The sequence below is a fragment of the Caloenas nicobarica genome, chromosome 3, assembly GCF_036013445.1.
Source record: "Caloenas nicobarica isolate bCalNic1 chromosome 3, bCalNic1.hap1, whole genome shotgun sequence".
Classification (NCBI taxonomy): Eukaryota; Metazoa; Chordata; class Aves; order Columbiformes; family Columbidae; genus Caloenas; species Caloenas nicobarica.
In genome coordinates, this window is record NC_088247.1 from 25,237,480 (window position 1) to 25,258,972 (window position 21,493).

At 45.1% G+C, this 21,493-nt stretch overlaps 2 protein-coding genes across 5 annotated transcripts; one reads left to right on the top strand and one right to left on the bottom strand.

Annotated features, from left to right (window-relative positions):
• Nucleotides 1–200: 200 nt before the first annotated feature.
• TMEM14A (transmembrane protein 14A) lies at nucleotides 201–6,908 on the top strand. 4 transcript variants are annotated; one of them, XM_065630831.1, is made up of 5 exons: nucleotides 201–359; nucleotides 1,903–1,988; nucleotides 3,724–3,825; nucleotides 5,304–5,391; nucleotides 6,361–6,908. In XM_065630831.1, exons 2-5 carry the CDS (start codon nucleotides 1,913–1,915, stop codon nucleotides 6,398–6,400), a joined length of 306 nt encoding a protein of 101 aa, XP_065486903.1. In that variant the 5' UTR covers nucleotides 201–359; nucleotides 1,903–1,912; the 3' UTR covers nucleotides 6,401–6,908. The 4 variants fall into 4 exon arrangements, with proteins under 4 accessions (XP_065486903.1, XP_065486902.1, XP_065486899.1 ...); XM_065630830.1 differs by lacking the exon at nucleotides 201–359 and adding an exon at nucleotides 738–871 and having other exon boundaries at nucleotides 6,401–6,908; XM_065630827.1 differs by lacking the exon at nucleotides 201–359 and adding an exon at nucleotides 739–871.
• A 1,225-nt stretch (nucleotides 6,909–8,133) lies between these two features.
• On the bottom strand, nucleotides 8,134–19,749 carry LOC135986629 (glutathione S-transferase). Its single transcript, XM_065630826.1, has 7 exons — nucleotides 19,664–19,749; nucleotides 15,995–16,101; nucleotides 14,853–14,904; nucleotides 14,480–14,612; nucleotides 13,230–13,371; nucleotides 9,954–10,085; nucleotides 8,134–9,295 (listed from the first exon to the last, which is right to left on the bottom strand). The coding sequence occupies exons 2-7, from the start codon at nucleotides 16,079–16,081 to the stop codon at nucleotides 9,173–9,175; spliced, it is 669 nt and encodes a 222-aa protein (XP_065486898.1). The 5' UTR covers nucleotides 16,082–16,101; nucleotides 19,664–19,749; the 3' UTR covers nucleotides 8,134–9,172.
• Nucleotides 19,750–21,493: the final 1,744 nt, after the last annotated feature.

Sequence of the window (21,493 nt, forward strand, 5' to 3'; positions counted from 1 at the left end):
TCTGCTGCCCGTGGAGCCCTGGCAGACAAGCCGCCTGAGGGCAGGACGAGGAGTCCCACAAGCCGCCAGCCCCGGAGCCGGGACACAAACCGCCGCTCCCCCCGGCGCAAGCAGCTCCGCAAGCGGCAGCGCGGCCGAGCCCCGTGGCGGCGCCGCCGTGACGGCAGCCGGCGCCCTCCTTCCCGCGCCCGGGAGCCGGCCCGCCGCGGGGCTCCAGCCGGGAACGGGGCGGCTCGGCGGGCGCCGCTGGCCCAGCGGAACGGCGGCGCAGGGCCCGGGACGCCTCACGGCGGCCGCCGGGCGCGGGAGGCGGGGCCGGTGGAGGTCGGAGGGCAGCGGGGCGGGCGCGGCGGGACGAGGTACGGCGGAGCGGCCGGGGGGCGCCCAGGGGGGCTGAGCCGCGGCGGGGCCGGCCGGGAGCGGGCGGGCTGCGGGGAGGGCGGCGGGACTCCCCGACCGCAGCCACCGGCCTTCTCCGGAGGCTCGGCCGCCGAGGGCGGGGAAGCGAGCGCGGGGCTGTGCCGAGCGGATGCGGGGGAAGCGGGCGAGAGGCGGGGGGCGCGGCGGGCAGGACGGGGAGTCCCCACCCGCGGGAAGGCTCCTGGCCTCGGCCCGCCCGCCTGCCTGGGCTGCGGGGCCGCGCGGATGGAAGGCCGGACTTTGAGCTCAGCCTGCGGCTCCGCAGGCCTCCGTTTGGGGGTGCTGTGGGTCCCTAAAACCGCCTGCCTTCCTGAGGGGGTGACGGCTAGGGGAGAGGGGGGGGCTCGCTGTGAGTTGCCCACCTTAATATTAAAGGCTTGATGTGAAATTATGAGTGTCTGCCCTTTCCTGCCACCCCTTTAACACTGAGAGCAAAGACACACCTGCTCAGGTAGAGGGAAGTTGTCACTTAATTAAGGATGCACTTAATTGGGGAGATGGAGGGGTCGGGTGTGCTGCTGTGAGGGCTGTGGGGGCTGTGGGGACTGTGGGGGCTGTGAGGGCTGTGGGGGCTGTGAGGGCTGTGGGGGCTGAGGGGGCTGTGGGGGCTGTGGGGGCTGAGGGGGCTGTGGGGGCTGAGGGGGCTGTGGGGGCTGAGGGGGCTGTGGGGGCTGAGGGGGCTGTGAGGGCTGTGGGGGCTGTGGGGGCTGAGGGGGCTGTGGGGGCTGTGGGGCCGCGACCGCGGCCACTTGCGCCTCTGCCAGCACAGCCCGGGCAGCGGGGATCGGTGTCACGGCAGTAACTTGGATGTTTCTTGGAGGACAGAAGCTTAACTTCGGATACAGCATCCAACCTTGAAACAAAACGTGCGTAGGCAGAAACAGAATAAAGCTTCCGTATCTATAGCTTCCTGAAGCCGGCCTAGGTTTCTGCCTGGAAACTTTGTGTTGACTCTGCAAACTCTTTCTGCTCGGTGCTGCAGGGCCTCTGACATCCCGCCTGGAGCACAGCACATGCAGCCTGGTTGAAAGGGCTCCAGGCTGTGCGCTGTGGAGATCTGTATGTCTCCATAGCATGTGCCTGGATCCACCATATGGCACAAGTGCAATAAATGTGATACTTCAGGCAGTGGCAAGCTTTTAGCTTGCATGCATGTATTCTTAATGGAAAAAGAGATGCCCAATACATCCCCGACATACCAGTTTTCCCAAATGGAAATACAGTATACGTAGATACTGAGGTGAAAGGGAGGGCAGCAGTTAGTGAAAAGATAATGCAGTAGCCAATAGACACACCGTCACCATTTCAATGTTTCAACATAGTAGTCAAACATGACTTAGGAGAGTGTAGTGTTATTTAGAGCACTTTAAGTAATGACTTTTTTTTTCTTTTTTTTAATTTTCTTTCTTTTTTTTTTTTTTTTTTTTAAACAAAGAGGAAGGAACTTGTTTGTCCTCATTTGCAATGTGTTTTCTTCTCCAGAGTTGGGACCATGGCTATTGACTGGATTGGTTTTGCATATGCTGCATTGCTGGCTGTTGGAGGTGTTGTAGGATACACTCGTAAAGGTAAATACTGGGACAGCAGGATTTAGAAATGATGCATTTGAGTTTCCTCACTGCTATGCTTTGTAAAAGAGAATTTATGTGAAACATGAAAACTTTGATGCATGACTGCATCTTAAATCCGTCCTGCACTAAAAATGAGCTGAGTGTCATGAGATTTACTTGGGCCAACTTAAGCATTTAAGTGCTCACTTTTTTCTGTTACTCTACCTGATGAGTTTGTTTTCAGGGCAAAAAGGGGCTGTCATGTTATCTTTGACCTTCAGTGTGTTTTCGACCTTCTCATTTCCTTTTACTGTTCCTGTGTTGAGCACAGTAGATAATCTTTGATTAAAGCTTATTTTCTACAGAGACATCCTGGCTTGATTTTGAGATTTCCAGGTGTACACTGGAAAGAAAACCCTTTACCTGCATATGCTGATCTAGTGGTTAATTATCTCTTGGATATTAACTCTAAGATAATCAGGTCTTAGGTTACCATGTACTGTAAAGCACATTTTCCACATTTCAGTCATTTTTGCAGTCCTTTCCAGCGAGCAGCGCCCTGCGCGGCTGAGCACCACATCCCAGCAGAGGTCGCGGTGGTACCGGGGACGGCCGGGCGGGATCTCCAGCCTGGTCCCTGTTCGCTCTCCCTCAAAGTGCACATCCCAGCAGCACATCAGTCTTCTTTGCTGTGGCTGTTATCCACCCCGATTCTTGCAACTCAGGGTCACTGTTTCCCTGTGTAGCGTGCACATGCTTTGCTCTTAGAGACATGGATTTTCATTTGACTTTAAGAAAACACTGTGGTTTTTTGTTTGCATGCAGCTGTGCTCACTGACTTTTCCATTCGCTTGTTCTCTTCACCCTATAATAGTTGGTCAGCCCTTGTGGCAAATCTAGATTATTTTTTTATTGGTAATGATTTGTGTTTTCTTGCAAATTCTTGGTCAAAAATATTCAGTATAACAGGGCTGGGAGCTAAAAGACATCTGGGGATCTGGATTTCTTCATTTATAAACACTTTGGGACCAGCTTAATCCAGTTAATGCCTGCTGTGCTGATTCTACACTTTTATCATATGGTACCCAGTCAAATGCCTATTAAGAAATCTAGGTGTATTACTGAAACTCTGGGCTTTATGAACCAGTTTTTCATAGCACTGAGAGAAGATACTGAGTTACTTTTAAAAGCTGTATTTTCATCTTCTTTGTCAACTAATTGTTTTAACTCATTTTCAATACATTATTAATTAAACGTGATGTTGATGATACCATTTCTTTGTCCAGGACTGATGTCAAACTGAAAGGCTTATGACTACACGTGTTGTCCAATTTACCCTTTCTATATATTGACACATTTCTAACATTTTTGGAGACTCCCAAGTGCTGTAACATACAGTTAAAATGAACAGCTAGTCCAGAGAAATTATAAAAATGTTTCTAAAGTTATTTATGGTAGAGAAAACAGCCAAGTTTAGGTTCGTGCTTCAAAAATTATTTTTCCCAAATTGCAAGTATTACGAGATCCTCATCATCTCCCTCTAATTTAGTCACCTTTCCCCAGTGCCATGCAAGAGAATGACCCAGTTACAGAAAAATTACCTCTCTGTGCACACTATGTGAACTAGCTGCACTGTGGGAAAATTGGTTCTGATTTCAAAATATTTGCATAATACTCTGTAGAGACAGAACTACTGTGTCAAGATCGAGCTTAAAGATGTATTGAGAAATAACATTTGAATGGTTTCTTGCAGGTAGTAAAATCTCTTTAGCTGCTGGTCTCACCTTTGGTTCTGTGGCTGGTTACGGAGCTTACTGTGTAACACGTGATCCAAGAAATGTGAAGATATCATTGTGTAAGTGTTTTACTGTAGTAAACAAAGGAAAAAAAAAAAAAGACAAAACCAAGCAGTTTCCAGATTTGCGTGTAAAACTCTCTCATATTAAATTGTGAGCATTGCTTTGGTTTAAATGTTAGGTTTTTTGTAATAGTTATACACTTCAACTTAGCTTGCAAAATTCAAGAGCTTAAATGTGTAACTGTTTGCCAGATAAGGCAGATGATTCACACAAAGCCAGCAGGTGTGTGTTACCCTGTGGCAGCTCCTTCTGTTACTAGATGCTTACCTAACACTGCAAATATTGTGAAATCCAGCTGAGAAACATGGGAGAGTACTGGAATAAAATCATTAGAGCTACAGATTAGAATGTAATTTGAGAAGTATATAGGTGTGGGATCCAGTGCTGCATAATGTAATGTATTTTCATCTCCCAGTGAAACAAATAGTGTGACTAGCATTCTTCCTTTGCTGATAAGAAAGATGGGATACAAACTACACAATAATTGTCACGTTAGCTGGTTTGCCATGAAAGCCTCATGGAGACAAGGAACTACAGTAATTAACCAGATGGTTTAACTGCTCCATAAAAAAGGGAGGGGATTTGTGTAACTGCCATAAAGCCCAGCTGCCCGTGAGAAGTCCTGCCTCTCTGGCCGCTTCTAGGAACCATTTCATTTGACAGTCTTTAATGAAGTTAGCCAGCTTTGCAGAGTTTTATGTATTCTCATTAATGTTCTCATTTATGTAGCACTCTGTAGCCACAGTTTGATAGGAAATCGCCTTGCCTGATAGGAAATCACCTTGCCTGATCAGTTCATTGCTACCTCCATTTTTAGGTAAAAGTGCTCCAGGAAGAAGATGCAATTCCTTTCATGATGTTTGTTCTCTGCTGCTTGCACTGCATGTGTTGCCCTCTTGGGCTGCCCACCTCTTGTCACAGACAAGGATGGTTCCCTCCTAGCTAAAGGAAACAAGGGAGCTTGTGGTCTTGATGAAGGAGACATTGATAGCCTTATGCTGTAGTGAAAACAACTGTCAAACCTTCCAATCTAGTTTTTAAGGCTCAGCAAATGAAGAGCCAGCATTATGAAAGGAAAACAGATGAAGCAGGATGCTCTACTTAGAAAACAGCTGCAATGATCTAGGGTGGTGGGATTTATGAGACACTATTCTTGTAGTTCAGCATGCATGTCACTGTTCTGATGAAGATTCTTCCTACTTTATTTGTATCCCCGTGAATTTAGATGTGGAAGAGCAGAATTCACTGTCTGACAAAGTTAGTTACTATCTGTGGAACAGGATTTAGCATTATGCTGTAACTGGAAACCGTATTTGTAGCTGAAAGAAATCATAGCATTGTATTTTGGCAAAACAAGAATGTTTGTAGACCCTCTCTCTGATCAACATAGCAATGACCTTTGATAACTCCCCATGTTCCTGAATGGTCCACTGGGAGAAGTGAGAACATAAGTATATTGAATTGTCTTTTACAGTTTCAGCTTTTCTTTTGACCATTATAATGGGAATGAGGTTCAAGAGGTCCAAGAAATTAATGCCAGCCGGACTAGTAGCATGCCTGAGGTAAACGTATTGAGGATCTTAACGTAAATATCTCACTGAAATAGTTGCCATTCAACATCTGATTCAAGCCAGTATCAGTGGAAGTTACTGTCATCCAGCAACTGTTTTAAGTGAAATTAGTTTGGAGGTCACAGTCCTGTTTCTAGTGGACAGATTTTTCATTTCACTAGGCAGATATATCAGATATGAAGTGACTTGCTCAGCAAAGAAAGGAGATATCTGCAATTAAATATTAATGCATACTGGTAAGGGTCTTGGAAGAACCTGAGGTAGGCCTCAGTGTTTTTGAACACATACGTGTAAAATCAGTCATCTAGTTTCATACAACACAGTCATCTTAAAAGAGACCAACACTTTGGTTCAGAAGTGCTGCATTCACTGCTACTCAGCACCTTCGAAAGCTGGGCCATTTTTGACCTGACCTAGGAGCTTTGGTCAGTATTACTGCAAATCATGATGTTTCCAACCATTCTGATTGCTTTTTTGCTGGTGTTTATTTTGGCATTCTGTAAAACATAATTTTCTGTACTTATTATTTTGGAATTAAATTATTAAGTTGAAACTTTTTCCCCACTGAGTCTGTAACTCAAAATATTTTTCAACTGTAAGTCAGGATCTCCATCTTCTGATGGAAGAATGACGGTTGCTTCATTGTCACCGGATAGTAAAACTCCATGAACTGTATTATTCCAAATACATACAGAAAGGAAAAAAATCAGATGCAAATTGTCAAGATGCAAAATTTAAGAATCAGGACTTAAGCTGGAAAATGTTATTTTCCATTGTGGATGGCTTTTCAAGCCTGGGCAGACAGCTGAGGTTGTAGATTTAGACATTTTGAAAGATCACTTACTGGGGGCTCTAGTGTCAGGTATTTATGAATGCGCTGTTACTTAATGATGAGTTTAACTGGTTTTGTTCATGCACAGCCATATTTATGGGTTTTTTTCTGTTGGGTTTTTTTTTCAGCCTTTTAATGATTTTGAGGCTTGTTTTTATGCTGCTGTAGGAGAATTTAGCAGCTTGAGAACCGAAGTATGACTGCCATGGCCAGCGAACAAAAAGGCAAGCTTTCCAGACTTGAAAGACAAGTTTGAACATGAGTCTTCCCTTGCATTTCTTTTCTGTAAAAGATCTGTACCTGTAATTTGATTATTGACATTTACTGATATTTTGCAAGCTTTTTTTAGAAACTAAACCCAATGTTTTATTGAGGATATATTTTGATCTACTTCCATTTAAGCAGTCTGTTAACTCAAGGGATCTTTCTCTGTAAGTTTGATCTCTTTCAGGGGTGTTGAGCGCCCCAAGAAATTGAGTTACTCTTGCACTGTATCTCTGAGAGAAGAATATATATAATACATGTTTATGCTAAGAAGATATATTGTACTGAACCATAATTTTGTAGCTTCTCAGATTAAGTAATCAATTCTAATCATATTGTCAGTCACTAATCAATAAAGGCACGAGGCTATACTGTGTTGCACTAGAAAACTCACCTTTCTTTCCGACACTGGTTCTACATGTAAAAACTATTATCAGTGTTCAAATAAAACATAAAATGTTGAAGGCTCCTCAGTTTTTTCTGCAGACCAGAGCAGTTTTGTCACTGGAAGAGTTTGGTGATCTGCTCTGTACTCACTGCTGGTTTAAAGCATGTACCGTGCTCTAAGTTCCCACTGACTTGAACCACAAGCTGAGGAATTTTCACCATCTTGCACAAATAGGTTCTAAACTCTCAATCTCAGTCCTCTTTAACAGGTTTGCCAGTGTGGTCTTATGCAGATTATCTTGCTGGAGTGCTTCCCAGGAATGTGCAGCCAAATCAATAGGAAATTGAATATGGGTGAGTGCACTATTGAAGACAAAGAAATTTTGCTTCACTTTTTTCATACAGTGCTTGCTTACAAAGGGCATCATATATCAGATTTCAGTGCTGTGCAAATCCATCAGCAGAATACCAGGCTTATTATTCTTGGCAGGGGCTTAGGTGGTGACAAGGTGTTGTGAGCGGCTCAGATGTACAAGGCACAACTGACCAGAAAAAAAAAAAAGGGGGGGGCAAACAAAACCCCTAAAACAAACACCAACCCCAAACCACAGCTTGCAGCACTGGAATCTTTTGCTGACAAATGCTGGTATCAGTTGTATCTGGGTCTTGCCAGGCTTTCAGGTGATTGAGCTGGTGTGTTATGGATTTCAGATTGAGATGACAGCTGGACACATAAAATGTGCTTCATTTCATCCTGAAGTAGAACTTCAAGGGATATCAGAGGAATTGAACTGCCATGTACCATAACAGGTCTTTTGCATAGGTTGGAAAAGGAGTTAACATTGCTGGGCAGCAGCTCTGTTTACACACTGGCTGTTCTCTATGCCTAATCAGTTCAAGTCCTACTGAGAAAAACAACTAATTGCAAGGAAGATGAATAGTTCATGGCACAGTTCTTCAAGAGGACAGTGATGGTTCCCATTAAATTAGGGTAAAGAATCCGAAATAGTGGCGAATGCTTTAAGCACTGTTGAGATAAAATTATTTTACTGAACAGGTAAGCAGCCAGTGCAGTTCTCTTTACAACTACTTTGAAAGTGACTGAAATAGGTAAAACTTTACAAAAAAACTCACAACAATCAAGAGGCATTTTCCTTGCTGTGACCATTTAGCCAAGCAGTAAAAAAAGAGGAAGGGGATAGGTGGTTTCATGACGCGAGGGCACTGCGGACTTCACAACATGACCAACATGATCATCATGAGCCGATTTATTGATGGTTACACTGATGTATTTATACATTCTTTACACCATTACATACTACATCTATGTTGCAACTTAAACAACGATTGTCTATTACACAGACAATGACTTTCTATTACACAGAGAAAGAAGAGCATTGATCAGTTATTATCTATCATGAGAAAGCAGAATCTTATCCCTTTGGGAAAAGCAAGCGGTAACGGTCTTATCCATTTGGCAGGAGCAAATGGTTCAGGATGCGACTTGCAGTTACACAGTTGCGGTTACACAGAACTGGGTGCTTTCCTCCCTGCACCTGCATCTGGGAGTGATTCTCTCCTCCTGCTGTTTCTATGTGCCTGGCTTACAATACACAATGACTATCTTTGAAACACTGGGTTGTTCACATTCAGATGACCAAAGTCCTGTAAAAACTCATCAACAGTTTCAATATGTGAAAACCACATCAGGCAAATTAAACACATGTACTGGATCTCTCAGTGAAAAAAATCTCAGAGATTAATGTGGGGATTAAACAGGTTTTTTACTTTTGCCCATAAACTTATGAGGATCATGAATTTATTATTATTATTATTAATTTTTTAAACCACAGCTCTGAAAGTACAGAGCAGCAGTGAAATACAGCAGGGGCACAGTGAACTTTGATCTAGGAGACCACCTAGTGAGAAAAAGCAATAGATTCTGGCCCAAATTTAAATTTTTTCCCCATTTTTATGGAGTGGCTTTCTTTCCACAGTGCTCTGGAAGCTGCAACTGAAACATTTTACCCTACCAGGCATGTACTGTAATTAAAAACCAAAACAAACCCACAAAGTATCAGCATATTTTATTTCATGTAACTGCTCCATGAAATACCACTTTCTGGACTCAACAGGTCCAAATCAGTCTTCTACTCTAATTTAAAAGCGTATCCTGTTTCAATGATTATCACATGATGCAAGCTACAGAGCACATCTATGCAGTTTACGCTTAATAAGGCACAGCTCTGCTAATACACTGCAGTTGTGTTATCTTCAGCAGCCACACAATTACATATCGAATATTTTCTTCACATTGGCAATAAACTTCTCGTCTGCTGGTGGCTTCCTCTGGCTGCCAGGCTGCAAGAATTTTTTGATTGTTGGAATGTTGCTTGTTCTTCCTTTAAAAGCCTGTAAGAAGCAGCAATAAAGCAAATGAGAGTCAGGAAACCATAAGTCCATCCTTTATAGCTTATAAATCAAGTGACTTGGATTTTTACTTCTCAGACATACTTATTAAAGAGAGAAATGTAGCAGCTCCTTATAGCCAGCTCAGCGCTCAGCATTTTCCATTGAAAAAAAAAGAAAAAAAAAAAGAAAAAAAAAGAGTCAAGGACAGGAATACCTCAATGCAAAGCACTGTGGCAGACAAGACATAATAAACTTAACAGCTCTTGTATATGATTTCTTCAAAATATAATTTTGTCAGAAAAAAAAAAGACGGGAACTGCAGACACAACAGGCTGCAGACTTCCTCTCCTGACACCAACTGCTGTGTTTGAAGACATGGAAGGAGCAGTTACAGGACCCAACTGGCAGGGTTAGCCAGTGAGCTCCTGCCAGCTGAGAACAGCTGGGAAAAGTAGAGCTGGAGAAAGGTGGAGCCCCCAGCAGCTCTGGGGACAAACCGGTGCACGTGTGTTCAGGTTGTTGTAGTCAACACAAGCAGACCAGAGAACTGGCAGTTAGATAGTACAATGGTTCAGAGATTTAAACATCAATTAGCATTTAAAACTGGGCAGTGACATCTGTATGTTACATTCCACCTTGACATCAGGTGGTTACTAACCTGTAGCACAGGGAATGCAGACAGTATGTCAGGCTTATATTCTTCTACCGCTAAAATGGCTTCCAGCAGATGGACGTCTGCCCAGCTTAACTTGTTGCCAACAAGATAATCATGCCCATGATCTTTTAAGGCCTACAAAATATGAATTAAAAAGTCACATAAGATGTAAGACTTTTATCTAGATATTTCATTACAAGTGGATTTCTGCAGAAATACACAGTAGAGCAAATCTGTGCAGGAAATCCGTAAAGTTAGAAAGTGATAGGTATTCTCACAACAAAAAATTAAATCAGAACTCCTGTTTCAATGTGCATGGACCTATCACTCACTCTAACCTACTGCACCAGGTAGTTGTAGCAAGTCCAGTCCCGCAAGAAAAACTTAAATCATAAAAACTGGACCAAAGTAACTGTAAGAGACAGTCAGGACAGTTTACCTGCAGTGTACTTTGATTAAAAAAAAAAAAGTCAAGCGAATTCCCAGCTGTTTCAGCAAAATTTAAAATTGCTGATTAGTTTGAAACAGGCCAGGAATGAAGGAACTTCCCACCTTCCTGCCTTTCCGCCCTTCTTCCTGCAAGGAAGGACTGCGGTGGTGAATGTTGCAGCACAGCTTCGGAGCAGTTACCAGCTCTCCAGCCTACCCTTTTCCTGAAGACTATCACCCTTGTAGCAGAAGAAGGAGGAGGAAATATGTCTGTGCCTAACACACTCTAATGCTACACTTCAACAACAAGTATGCACTAAAACGAGGACATCAGTTTGCGACTTTGGAAGCTGATTCGTTTTCCAGTCCCACCTGCCAGTTTTCCTATGGACGAGGCAGTAACCTCTGACAAGAGGCAAGGCTGCTACCTTCATGTAGTTATTTCCTACAGTGCTCCAATAAGGTCCACCACAGCTTGTCTATCAAAACCATATGGAAATTCCCAAACAGCATCGGAACCAGATCACCTGCAGCGCTTTATGTTACCTTTTGCTGCTCTATCTGGCTGCTGTTTAAAGTGAACACTCATAGCTATCGGTATTTTCTATCAGGATTGCATAACACATAGACTGCAAATCCTGCTAAGCTGAATCAAAATACAACTTAAACAGCTGGTAAAGAAGGAAAATTGTTAATCCTTCTAACAAAGTTCTCCATGATTTTTAGCCTGGCTAAGTTTAGCTGTGTCTTTACCATAAATGAACAAGGATTATTTTAAATATTTTCCTCCAGTGAGCATACACACTAAAACAAAGGGGAGGGTGACAGCATCAGGCTTGCCCATGACAAGCTGTGGGATGGGACGCCAAGGTTAGAGGCACAGGGTGCTAGCGAGGGCCCTCAGCCTGTGGCTCTGAGACATGCTGGGTACACTGCAGCACACTGGAAGTCTCATGGAGATAAGCCAGGGGCTCCTGAGGTAACAGAAGCCAACAAGGCAACACCAGTGAAATACTTCAAAGGAACTAGGGGGTGTTCCTCTAAGAAGGTGACACGGCCAACAGCCCAGCTGAAGTGCCTCTACACCAATGCATGCAGCATGGGCAACAAACACAACGAGTTGGAAGCCACCACGCTGCTAGAAGGCTACAAGCTAGTGGCCATTCCTGAAACTTGATGGGATGGATCCCATGACTGGCGTGCGGTGATCGATGGCTACAGGCTGTTCAGAAGGGACAGATGAGGATGGAGGGGTGGAGGGGTTGTCCTCTACATCAAGAGATGGATAGTGGTGAAGAATAACCATGAGCAGGTTGAAAGCTTATGGGTAAGAATCAGAGACCAGGGCAACAATGAGAACCTTGTGGCTGGTATCTACTAAAGCTGCCTGATCAGGGGGAGACTATTGATGAAGCCTTCTCACTCCAGCTACAGGAGGCATCGCGCTTGCAGGCTCTTGTCCTGCTCAGGAACTTGAACCACTCCAACATCTGCTGGAAAAGTAGCCCAGCGAGTTGTAAGTAATCCAGAAAACTCCTGGAGTGCACAGAGGATAACTTCCTCAGCCAGGTAACAGACAGCCCTACCAGAGGGGATGCAAACATCAGCACATGCAATCAACCTCTCTCAGCACAGCCTTCTATTGGTACGGCTGTGAATCTGTATGAATCCTGAGTACAGGAGTGCTGCCTTATGTCATTTATGTGCAATTTTTTTTTCACAGGGCAGCCTCTGTGGGTTTCATTTGTGCAATTTAAGGCTCCAATAAAGAGCAACATGAAATTGCATCAAGTCCTGTATTTTTTCAATAGACTTCAGCTGCCTGTGAACCAAGGATTCAAGCTAGAAACCTGGCCCAGCTCTGAAACAACACAGCTTTGTACCCTTGGCACAGACTTCCAAGGAGACTGCTACACTCTGGAAAAGCACTCTGAGAGTCTGTATAGTACAACCATACAAGGTACAAAAGGTAAAACTACAAACGGAAGCAGGACAGTGAGATTAGGATCACAGCTGGCTCAATTCAAACAGGAGAATGTTAACACACACACAAAAATGAAAATATCCTGAACGGAAAAACAAAGCTCCAGAACAAACAGCAAGTTGGTAGAAAATGGCAACTAAGTAACATCCAGGCTACATTCCAGGGAGAAGCACAGAACAACCCGTCCTCTCCTGACCAAGTCTTCCCTAGCCAGAAAGACTCTCCATGTGCTCTACTGGGGCAGCAAGCATACCAATGCTTTATATAGCTCATCAGAGGCCAACTCTTGAGCGCATGCTAGCCAGTAAATAATTGCTTTATGCTTTTAAGCTATAATACATCTATCTTGTTTGCATAGCCTCTTTGTGCACACCTAAGGATGCCCAAATAGTGATTCAGAAAAAGACAGTAATAGTCTGTAAGTATAACATATTTAAGTAATGCGTTTGAGAAAAATCACAGAATTAGGACCTTAATTATAAAGCACAATTATATTTAACGTTGAACAGCAAGAGTATATATGCTTTCAGACAATAAGTTCTGAAATCTGGTACAGCTGTTTAAATTATTAATTTATGCAAAATGCTAGGAGCTATCAGAGTAGCTTAGTAGCTCAGTTTAAAAAGTAGGATCTGCTCTTCGAGGACGCTTAATGAAGACAGCCAAGATACTCAGTACTGAAACCAGCCCAATACTATTTTGTGGCCTTCTTTTCACATGGCTGAATACTGGCTCCATCATACAGTTCCAGAGTTGTACTGTCGCTTCCCTTCTGGAAGGGAGGTGCGTAGGGCCAGGGGAGTGAGCTGGGAGGGAACCTGTACCCCACTTTACTGTCTGTGGACTACTGGTGATTTATCACTTACCTTTTCATAAACAGGAAAGTACCTGGTTGCAGCTCGTTCAATGACCAAGGCAAGATTCTTTTCTTTTACGTCACCTGATTGAAAAGGGAGATACAGCATCATTCCCATCAGGTCTGTTGTTCCCTCCACGTACATATCAATCCTGAAACAAACATTTTTATTTAACATTTATCATTTGAACATTCCATTTTGCTTATTTTCCTGAAACACAATGCTGAAGTGATAATGGAGTAAAGTGCTGACTAATGAATGTAGCATTAAGACACTAGTTTGCTTCCTTGTTGTTCCACTTTGATTACAGCTCAGTTTTTTTTCAAAGAACAGATCTCTATAAAAAGGCACACAGTGTCTGCAACAAGCCAGGCATAAGTAAGAGTCTGCAACTAATGTATTTAAAGTGGAGTTCACACTGTTTTCCACTGATAACCTGTTCATCTATACTGTGAGAGAAAAGACCACATATGCAAACCACTCTAATGAAAAAAAAAAAATTTGAGGTCTAATCATGAAAGAATCAAGCAACAAATGGCTGCCAATTGCCAGTTCAGACATGCCAGTCCATAGTAATCCCCACAATCTCTGGAGTTGCCTCGCCATTATCACAAAATAAACCCTTTACAATAAGTTGTAGTCAGTTAGATTAAGGACTTAATTGACCTTCTGCATGACTCATTTTTTAAAGAAAGAGTAAATAAGGATTTTTGCTTTTGCATTATCCTTTTAGTTATGACAATGGAAAGTATCTACAGCTTACATAATAAAGTAATATTAGGAAATATTGCTTTAACTTTCAGTAGCATTAAGCCACTGAACATGTCTTTTTAAAAAATAGCTGTGAAAGATGCTTTACATTTTAAATAAGTAAATTAGAACGCTTGAAAGACATTTCATTTTTTTTTGCAGGCAGCTGTAGTTTTTACTACTGCCATCCAGTAAAAAAAAAAAAAAAAAGGCAAACTTAGCCTTTATTATTGTGTTAATGTCATGCAGTTGCCCAGTAACTTAATGTACTTCTGGTCTCTGTGAAATCTAATAAGCCTGAAGGTGGCCATAACATTCTCATCACGTTGACAATCAACAATCATTTATCAATCAGAAAGTCCAGTCACCCAATCCGTGGATCCAAGGAGACGAAGCACTGGCAGATGTATAGGCACCTTTACATGCAGATATTTCAAAGCAATATTCTTCTGACAAATTTTAAAAACGATAGAAGAGTATTAGTAAGGATGGCAGCACTGTTACCGTACCAGGCTCTCTCCTTCAGATCCTTCCCGTAGAGGTTGTACTTTGCTGCTATGTAGCTGAGGATGGCTCTGGTCTGCACCATCTTCATCCCATCCATCTCCACCATGGGCACCTGCTGAAACAGCAGGAATCCACCTAGGGAAGAAAAAGCAGCAAATGACTCAGACTGCTGCAGTACTACACTGAATCTGAGAAAGAGACCTTGTAACACACGAAGACATTTCCAGTTCTGAGGGATGAAAGCATTCACAAGCAAGCAGGTCTCTCAAATCTCACATCGGTCACATCGTATTGGAGGTCTTAGAAAAATCTCAACCGTTGTCCTTTTACTATATTGGTGTGAATTTATATTCAGGGTATAGTTTACAGACTCACCATTGCGTAATTTTTCTAGGTCTTCCTTCTTTTCTATGAATTCTTCCTCAAACTGAAAAACACAGACAGAAAACACTGTGTCACTGTGAAGGGAATGGGGAAGTGGAAGGGAGTCTGGAAGTTAGACTCCGCCTCTCAACACTATTCCCCACGCTTCTCATGATTGCATTGACTCCCTACGCCTGTTCTTCATCTCTGCTCCAGCAAATAGCCCAGGACTAGAGTGTCCCAACACCACAGTAACATACAATGCTTTACACTTTAAAAAACCCCTTCCTTCATTATAAAGACCAGTCTACGTGCCTGCGCAAACAATTAACAGACACCAAATCATTCACTGAAAAGCAGCTAATGCCACATGAAATACTGAGAAATTTTTAATAAGTTATGCCTCTGTTACAAAGCATTTATCTCCCTCTTTTCCCCCGCTGGCATGTTGGGCTTTTTTCAATGAGGACGACATTTGAAAGAGGGGAAGATCTCCATTTCCTCAGCACTCGTGCTCTGCAGCTTCTCCGTCAGCAACATTTACAAGTGAGCATAATTAAAAAGCCTTTTCTTTCTAATGCCGTATAAATAGTTTCTGAGAAAACAATTTCAAAGCACCGTATTCAAGCAAAAATTGCACGCAGAAATTAAGATCCCTTAGGATGGTTTTCACCTGATGTTAATGTAGATAGCTGCACTGTGGCTTTGCTGATTTCTCCCACTCAGGTAGGAACTAAAGAATAAAAAGCACTTTGTTTGGAGATAATGTTCTAAAGATTTTCATGTGGTACACATGGTCTTCTAGTGGAGAACAATCATGAGTCTCAGAGAAGTAATGAGCATTCAGAAAACATCAGAGATACACAGTTTTGGTCTGGAGCAACAATTTAAGATCTCCTCAGTTAAAGTAAGTTTCAAAAATGACACTTAACAATCCTCTTTGTATATTAAAATCCTTTTACTGGGCAACTGTTGCTCAAAGAATACATTAAATAAAAACCACATGGGACAGTGTATCACTGAATCTAAGTATTCTGCATCACAACATGTGATGTGCATATCTCTAAGCGCAGATGTAATTGGGAAATGTTTTCAAAGAATACTTACTTTAATCACAGATAAATCTGATCACCTTATAAAAGAAAGATACAAACCTCAACCCCAGCAGCTGCTAACAGCCATCGGATTGACTCCATCTTCCCCCTTCCCTTGGTGTAGTACAGCTTGGGTTTCCCCGCCATGATTTCAGAGTTCTTGTTTCCTGATAAATTCAAGAAGATGACCTTACAGCAAGCACGTTTTAAATTAGCATTTAAAATGTTCCACTCCAAAGTGCTAAATCCTGTTGGATGAATGTGAAAGTCGAAGGGCAATGAAGACCCAGATACTTGGGCTTGATTCAACCAAGTTTCCGGTGGATTAGTGGAAAAAAAGAAAAAGTACACGCTACCAGGAGAATATGCAGCGATTCAGAAAAGAATTATGACAGAACATAAGTATCTATTAAATCATATCTTAATACAGCTTTAAGAGCTCATGAGAGTTTTACAACCAAAGCAGAATTGTAGGGTATTCCTGAATAAATACATTTTAAAACTTGTAGTGATGTAATCTGTTCAGCAGGTGTTGGGTTTTGTGACAGTGTCCCTGTCACACCAGACTTGAAAATGTACTATGTCAAATGAATTGCTTCACAAGAACACCAACCCAGAGACACCAGCACTGTCTTCACATCTCTTATTATGAAGTTTCAGAGCTCCGCGCTGCTCTGCCTTTAGGAATATGAGCTTATAACCTTGATATATATTCTAGAATATATTGCTGTCTTCCATATTTAGCTAGTTATGTTTTGACCATTACTCAAATCGCAATGTATCAATTATAGATAAGCTAGACCAACTTCAAGACCCATTCCAATTTATAAACAACAGTTAAACCGTAACAGGGATTTATAACCTATTTGCTCTGAAAAACTAACTTTAAAATCAAACCCAAACAAACAAGACCATGAACTCTGTTGGACAGATAAGTCCTGGGCAATGCCCCCAGCAGCAGGGGGCTAAAGTCAGCCCACCAGATGATGGCACTGGGATGAAACACTCCATCATTTCTGATTTCACTAACACCAAGGGCAGTCACATGCCACAGTATGAACCCAGCAGCTGACGTGAGCCTGGTGCTAGAAACAAAGCTAACACTGTATTCTTATCACTAATGAGTCCCAGAAGGACAAAGCGAATTTAATAAGAAGGCAGAGTCACAGATTAACAGAGTGTTTCATCATTAAGGCAAAGTTTTGTCTGTTTATATGCAGGCTTATTTATTCTTGCATAGACTGCACAGTATGTAATTGAGCCACAAAATGGAAACTTTGGCCATAATTCCAAAGACACCAATGAAGAGGCACACATAAATAGCACAACAGTGAGAGGAGAGACTGCATCCCTGGCCATCTCCACCAAACTCCTTTGTGTTGGCTGGACTCACAGAAGAAACCTGGTGCCTCAGTTCAAAATACAGGTCTCCAAAACCACTGTTCAGCTTCCACTGAGCCCTGGCAATGCTTATAACCCCAAACGCCTCAGTCTCTTCCAACAAAGTTCTCCTGACACATAAATATGTGCTTGATGATAAAGACTTGATTATGTCTTGACAGTTCAGACTTGGCATCCAGTCTAGTGCTGCTGGATGCCCAGCTGGAGTCCTAATTCCTGAACAGCAACAGGGCACATAAACAAGGCATTCAGAGAAGGGACTTGTGCTCCAGACCCCTCACCAGCCTCGTCACCCTCCTCTGCACTCTCTCCAGCACCTCAATGTCTTTCCTATAGTGAGGGGCCCAGAACTGAACACAGTAATTGAGGTGGGGCCTCACCAGTGCCGAGTACAGCGTCACAATCACTTCCCTGGTCCTGCTGGCCACACTATTCCTGATACAAGCCAGGATGCTGTTGGCCTTTCTGGCAACCTGGGCACACTGCTGGCTCATATTCAGCCCGCTGTCAATCAACACCCCCAGATCCCTCTCTGCCAGGCAGCTTTCCAGCCACTCTTCCCCAAACCTGTAGTGCTGCCTGGAGTTGTTGTGACCCAAGTGCAGGACCTGGCACTCGGCCATACATTCCTCTGTATGGCCTTCCTACCCTCCAGCAGATCAACACTCCCACCCGATTTGGTTTCATCTGCAAATTTACTAAGGGTGCACTCAATCCCCTCACTCAGATAATTGATAAAGAGATTAAACAGAACTGGGCCCCGTACTGATCCCTGGGGAACAACACTCGTGACCGGCCACCAACTGGATTTGGCTCCATTCACCACAACTCCTTTGGCCCAGCCACCCAGCCAGTTCTTTACCCAGCACTACAAGGACAGGCCAGCATCAGCAGAAAGAACAAATTTCCCTGACCTCTCCCTGAAGCAGAGGTAGAGCCCATAAGGACGAGCCCAGCCAGAGCCCTGCTTGCCAGAGCTCACCGCTCCACTCCCAACAGCCAGGAAAGCTGAAGAGCAGAGCAAGTGTCAGTGGAAAAAAGTTCAGATATCAACATAACTTGTACTTGTTCATCACAGTTCTGTGTGGGGACTGGCCAAGGCTTGAGTCTTCTTGCTCGGGTACGAAAAAGCTTACATTTTCCCGGAACTGCACTGCTTAAGGACTGAACGCTTACACAGGGTGGCAAAGTACTTTGGTGACACTATTAGTGCTCTGCCAGGAATACCCCTTTGTAAAGCAATGAGCCATAAAAGAGTAGCCAAGCTGGTAAATGATCTTTGTTAAACAGCAACGCTGGACCTGAAAAGAAATCACAAACTTTCTTGACGTTCTAGCGGATCTGACCTTCCTTGGACCTCAGCCAGGTAGTTGCCAGAGTAACGGCTACCGCTGTGATCACTGTATTAAAAGGTCCCTTTGTCCAAAATCATTCAGGCACCAGCCTTCCAATGAGAAACAAGGTAAGTGAAATTAACGGCAAGCTCATAGCGGGCTGCAAGATCTTAAACATCCTTCCTAACTGGACGTGGACCCCAAAGCAGCTCCTTGCACCACTCTGCTCCTCACACACAGTGCCCTTCCAGCACAGGCCTCGCACTGCGCTGGGCCCGGCTCGCTCTCCAGACACTCTTCAGACTAATTGCTAATCAGCGTGTGGTTCCTACCAGGATCCAGGCCAAGTCTGGGCTCGAAAAGCCTTCCTTCCACCCCCTGGGCTACGAGGAGCGTTTGAACGAGGTGAACGGCCAATTCCCCCGAGAGATGTTTAAACCTTTCACTCCAACCAGCAGCTCGGGTTCAGATGCCCCGCTGATCGCACCCAGAGCCAGACACAACCCCGCTCCGCGCACGCCCACCCCCCGGCCTGGGCTCCTGCTGCCGGGGACCAGGTGGCGTCACCCCGCACGCCCACCCCGGCCAGCGCCGCACGACGCCCAAGGGCCTTCCCGAAGCAAAGGCCGCTCTGCCACGGACCCGCCTTCCGCCCTCCCGCCAGGGGCCCGGCTGGCGGACGCAGCCCCGGCAGGCGGGCTCCGACCCCTGCGCGGCTGGCCCGGGAGGACAGGCAGCCCGGCCCTGCCCTGCCCTCCTTCCCTCCACACCGCGCCACGGCGCGAATCGCTCCCGCGGCTCCGCAGAGGCGGCAGCGCACGGCCCCGCGGCCGGCGGTCAGCCCGGGGAGCAGCTGCCCGCCCTGCGCCCCCGCTTCGCAGCAGCAATTCACAGCGGGGCCACCTCCGCCGCCGCCCCCATCCGCCCCGCGGAGCCGCCGACCCCCGCAGCAGCCCCCCGCAGCAGCCCCCCGCCCGCCGCTGGCAGCACCCACCGCACCACCGCCTGAGCTCCGGCTCCACCAACTCCCCGCCCGCTGCGCGACCCAAGCCCCGGCCCGCCGAGCAGTGGCCGCCCCGCCCCTCAGCGGCCCCGCTGCTGCTCCCAGCGGCGGCGCAGCCTGCCCGCCCCCGCCCTCCCAAAGGCCCGGCGACCGCGGCCTCGCGGAATCGTGCAATAGTTTGGCTTGGAAGGGGCCCTTAAAGACCATCTAGTCCATCCCCCCTGCCGCAGTAAATGTCAAAATGACCTAGTGATTCCTGTTGCTGGCCACATGAGCTGCCTCATGGTACTGGTAAGAATGTCCCGAGTCTCTTTGAAGAAACACAGACTTACTGATAAATCGTGGACTGAAGGACAAGAGGATGGCAGAGTGAGGGGGATAAACAGAAACGTCAGCAAAAACCAGAAGACCGGCGATTTTTTCCTACGAAGACCCCTGGGTTCAGATAAAGGACACACTGAGGAAGAGGAGAGCCTGCATCCTTGCGACCACCAGATGGGGAAAGAAGACCCTAACACCAAGACAGAGCATGCGTACCTGTTAGTGAGAATATGTATTAGTAGGTGGGATAATTCCCAAAAATAGAGAATTGTAATCACAAAGCGGGGGGTATATAATGACCACTGAAAACTTCGTTAGGTGCGCGTGTTGGTGGAACGGTGGTTCCCCATGCATCCAGCGCTGCTTTGCTTAACTCTACTACAATAAACCTCTCTTGAACATAGACGCTGTCTGTGTCGAGTGAGTTCATCTATCACACTGCCACGAGCAGGGCCATCGTCAACTAGATCGGGTTGCTCAGAGCCCCGTCCAGCCCGGCCTTGAATGTTTCCAGCGATGGGGCATCTACCACCTCTCTGGGCAACCTGGGCCAGTGATTCGCCACCCTTACTGTAAAATTTCGCCAAGGGCCAGTGTCCCGCAGTTAAACCGCATCTCTAAGTCCTGCAAGCAGCAAAAAGTCATGGAACAACCTGGACTTCATTGCCAATAGTAAGACTTTATTTCAGGTATTCTCTTAAGTAATTTAAGACATTTTTGTTGTCCACTGTACCCCCTAATTCAGTGACTTGTGCTCCAGACCCCTCATCAGCTTCGTCGCCCTCCTCTGCACTCTCTCTAGTACCTCAATGTCCTTCTTATGATGAGGGGCCCAAAACTGAACACAATATTTGAGGTGGGGCCTCACCAGCGTCAAGTACAATGGCACAATCACTTCTCTAGTCCTGCTGGCCACACAATTCCTGATACAAGCCAGGATGCTGTTGGCCTTTTTGGCCACCTGGGCACACTGCTGCCAGCTGTCAATCAACAGGACCTGCCTTTCATAAACCCATGGTGACTGGGCCTGATAATACGGTTCTCTTGTAAGTGCTGTGTGATGTTACTCAAGATCATCTGCTCCATGACCTTTCCCAACACCGAGGTTAGACTGACAGGTCAGTAGTTCCCCAGATCGTCCTTCCGGCCCTTCTTGTAGATGGGTGTCACGTTAGCCAACTTCCAGTCAACTGGCACCTCCCCAGTTGGCCAAGATTGCTGGTACAAAATGGAGAGTGGCTCAGTGATCACCTCCGCCAGCTCCCTCAGCACCCTTGGGTGTATCCCATCTGGCCCCATAGACTCGTGGGTGTCCAAGTGGTGTAGCAGGTTGCTAACCATTTCCCCTTGGGTTATTGGGGCTTCATTCTGCTCCCCATCCCTGTCTTCTGGCTCAGGGGGCTGGGTACCTGGAGCACAACTGTTCTGACTATTAAACACTGAAGGAAAAGAAGGCATTTAGTACCTCAGCCTTTCCCTCATCTTCTGTCACTATGTTTC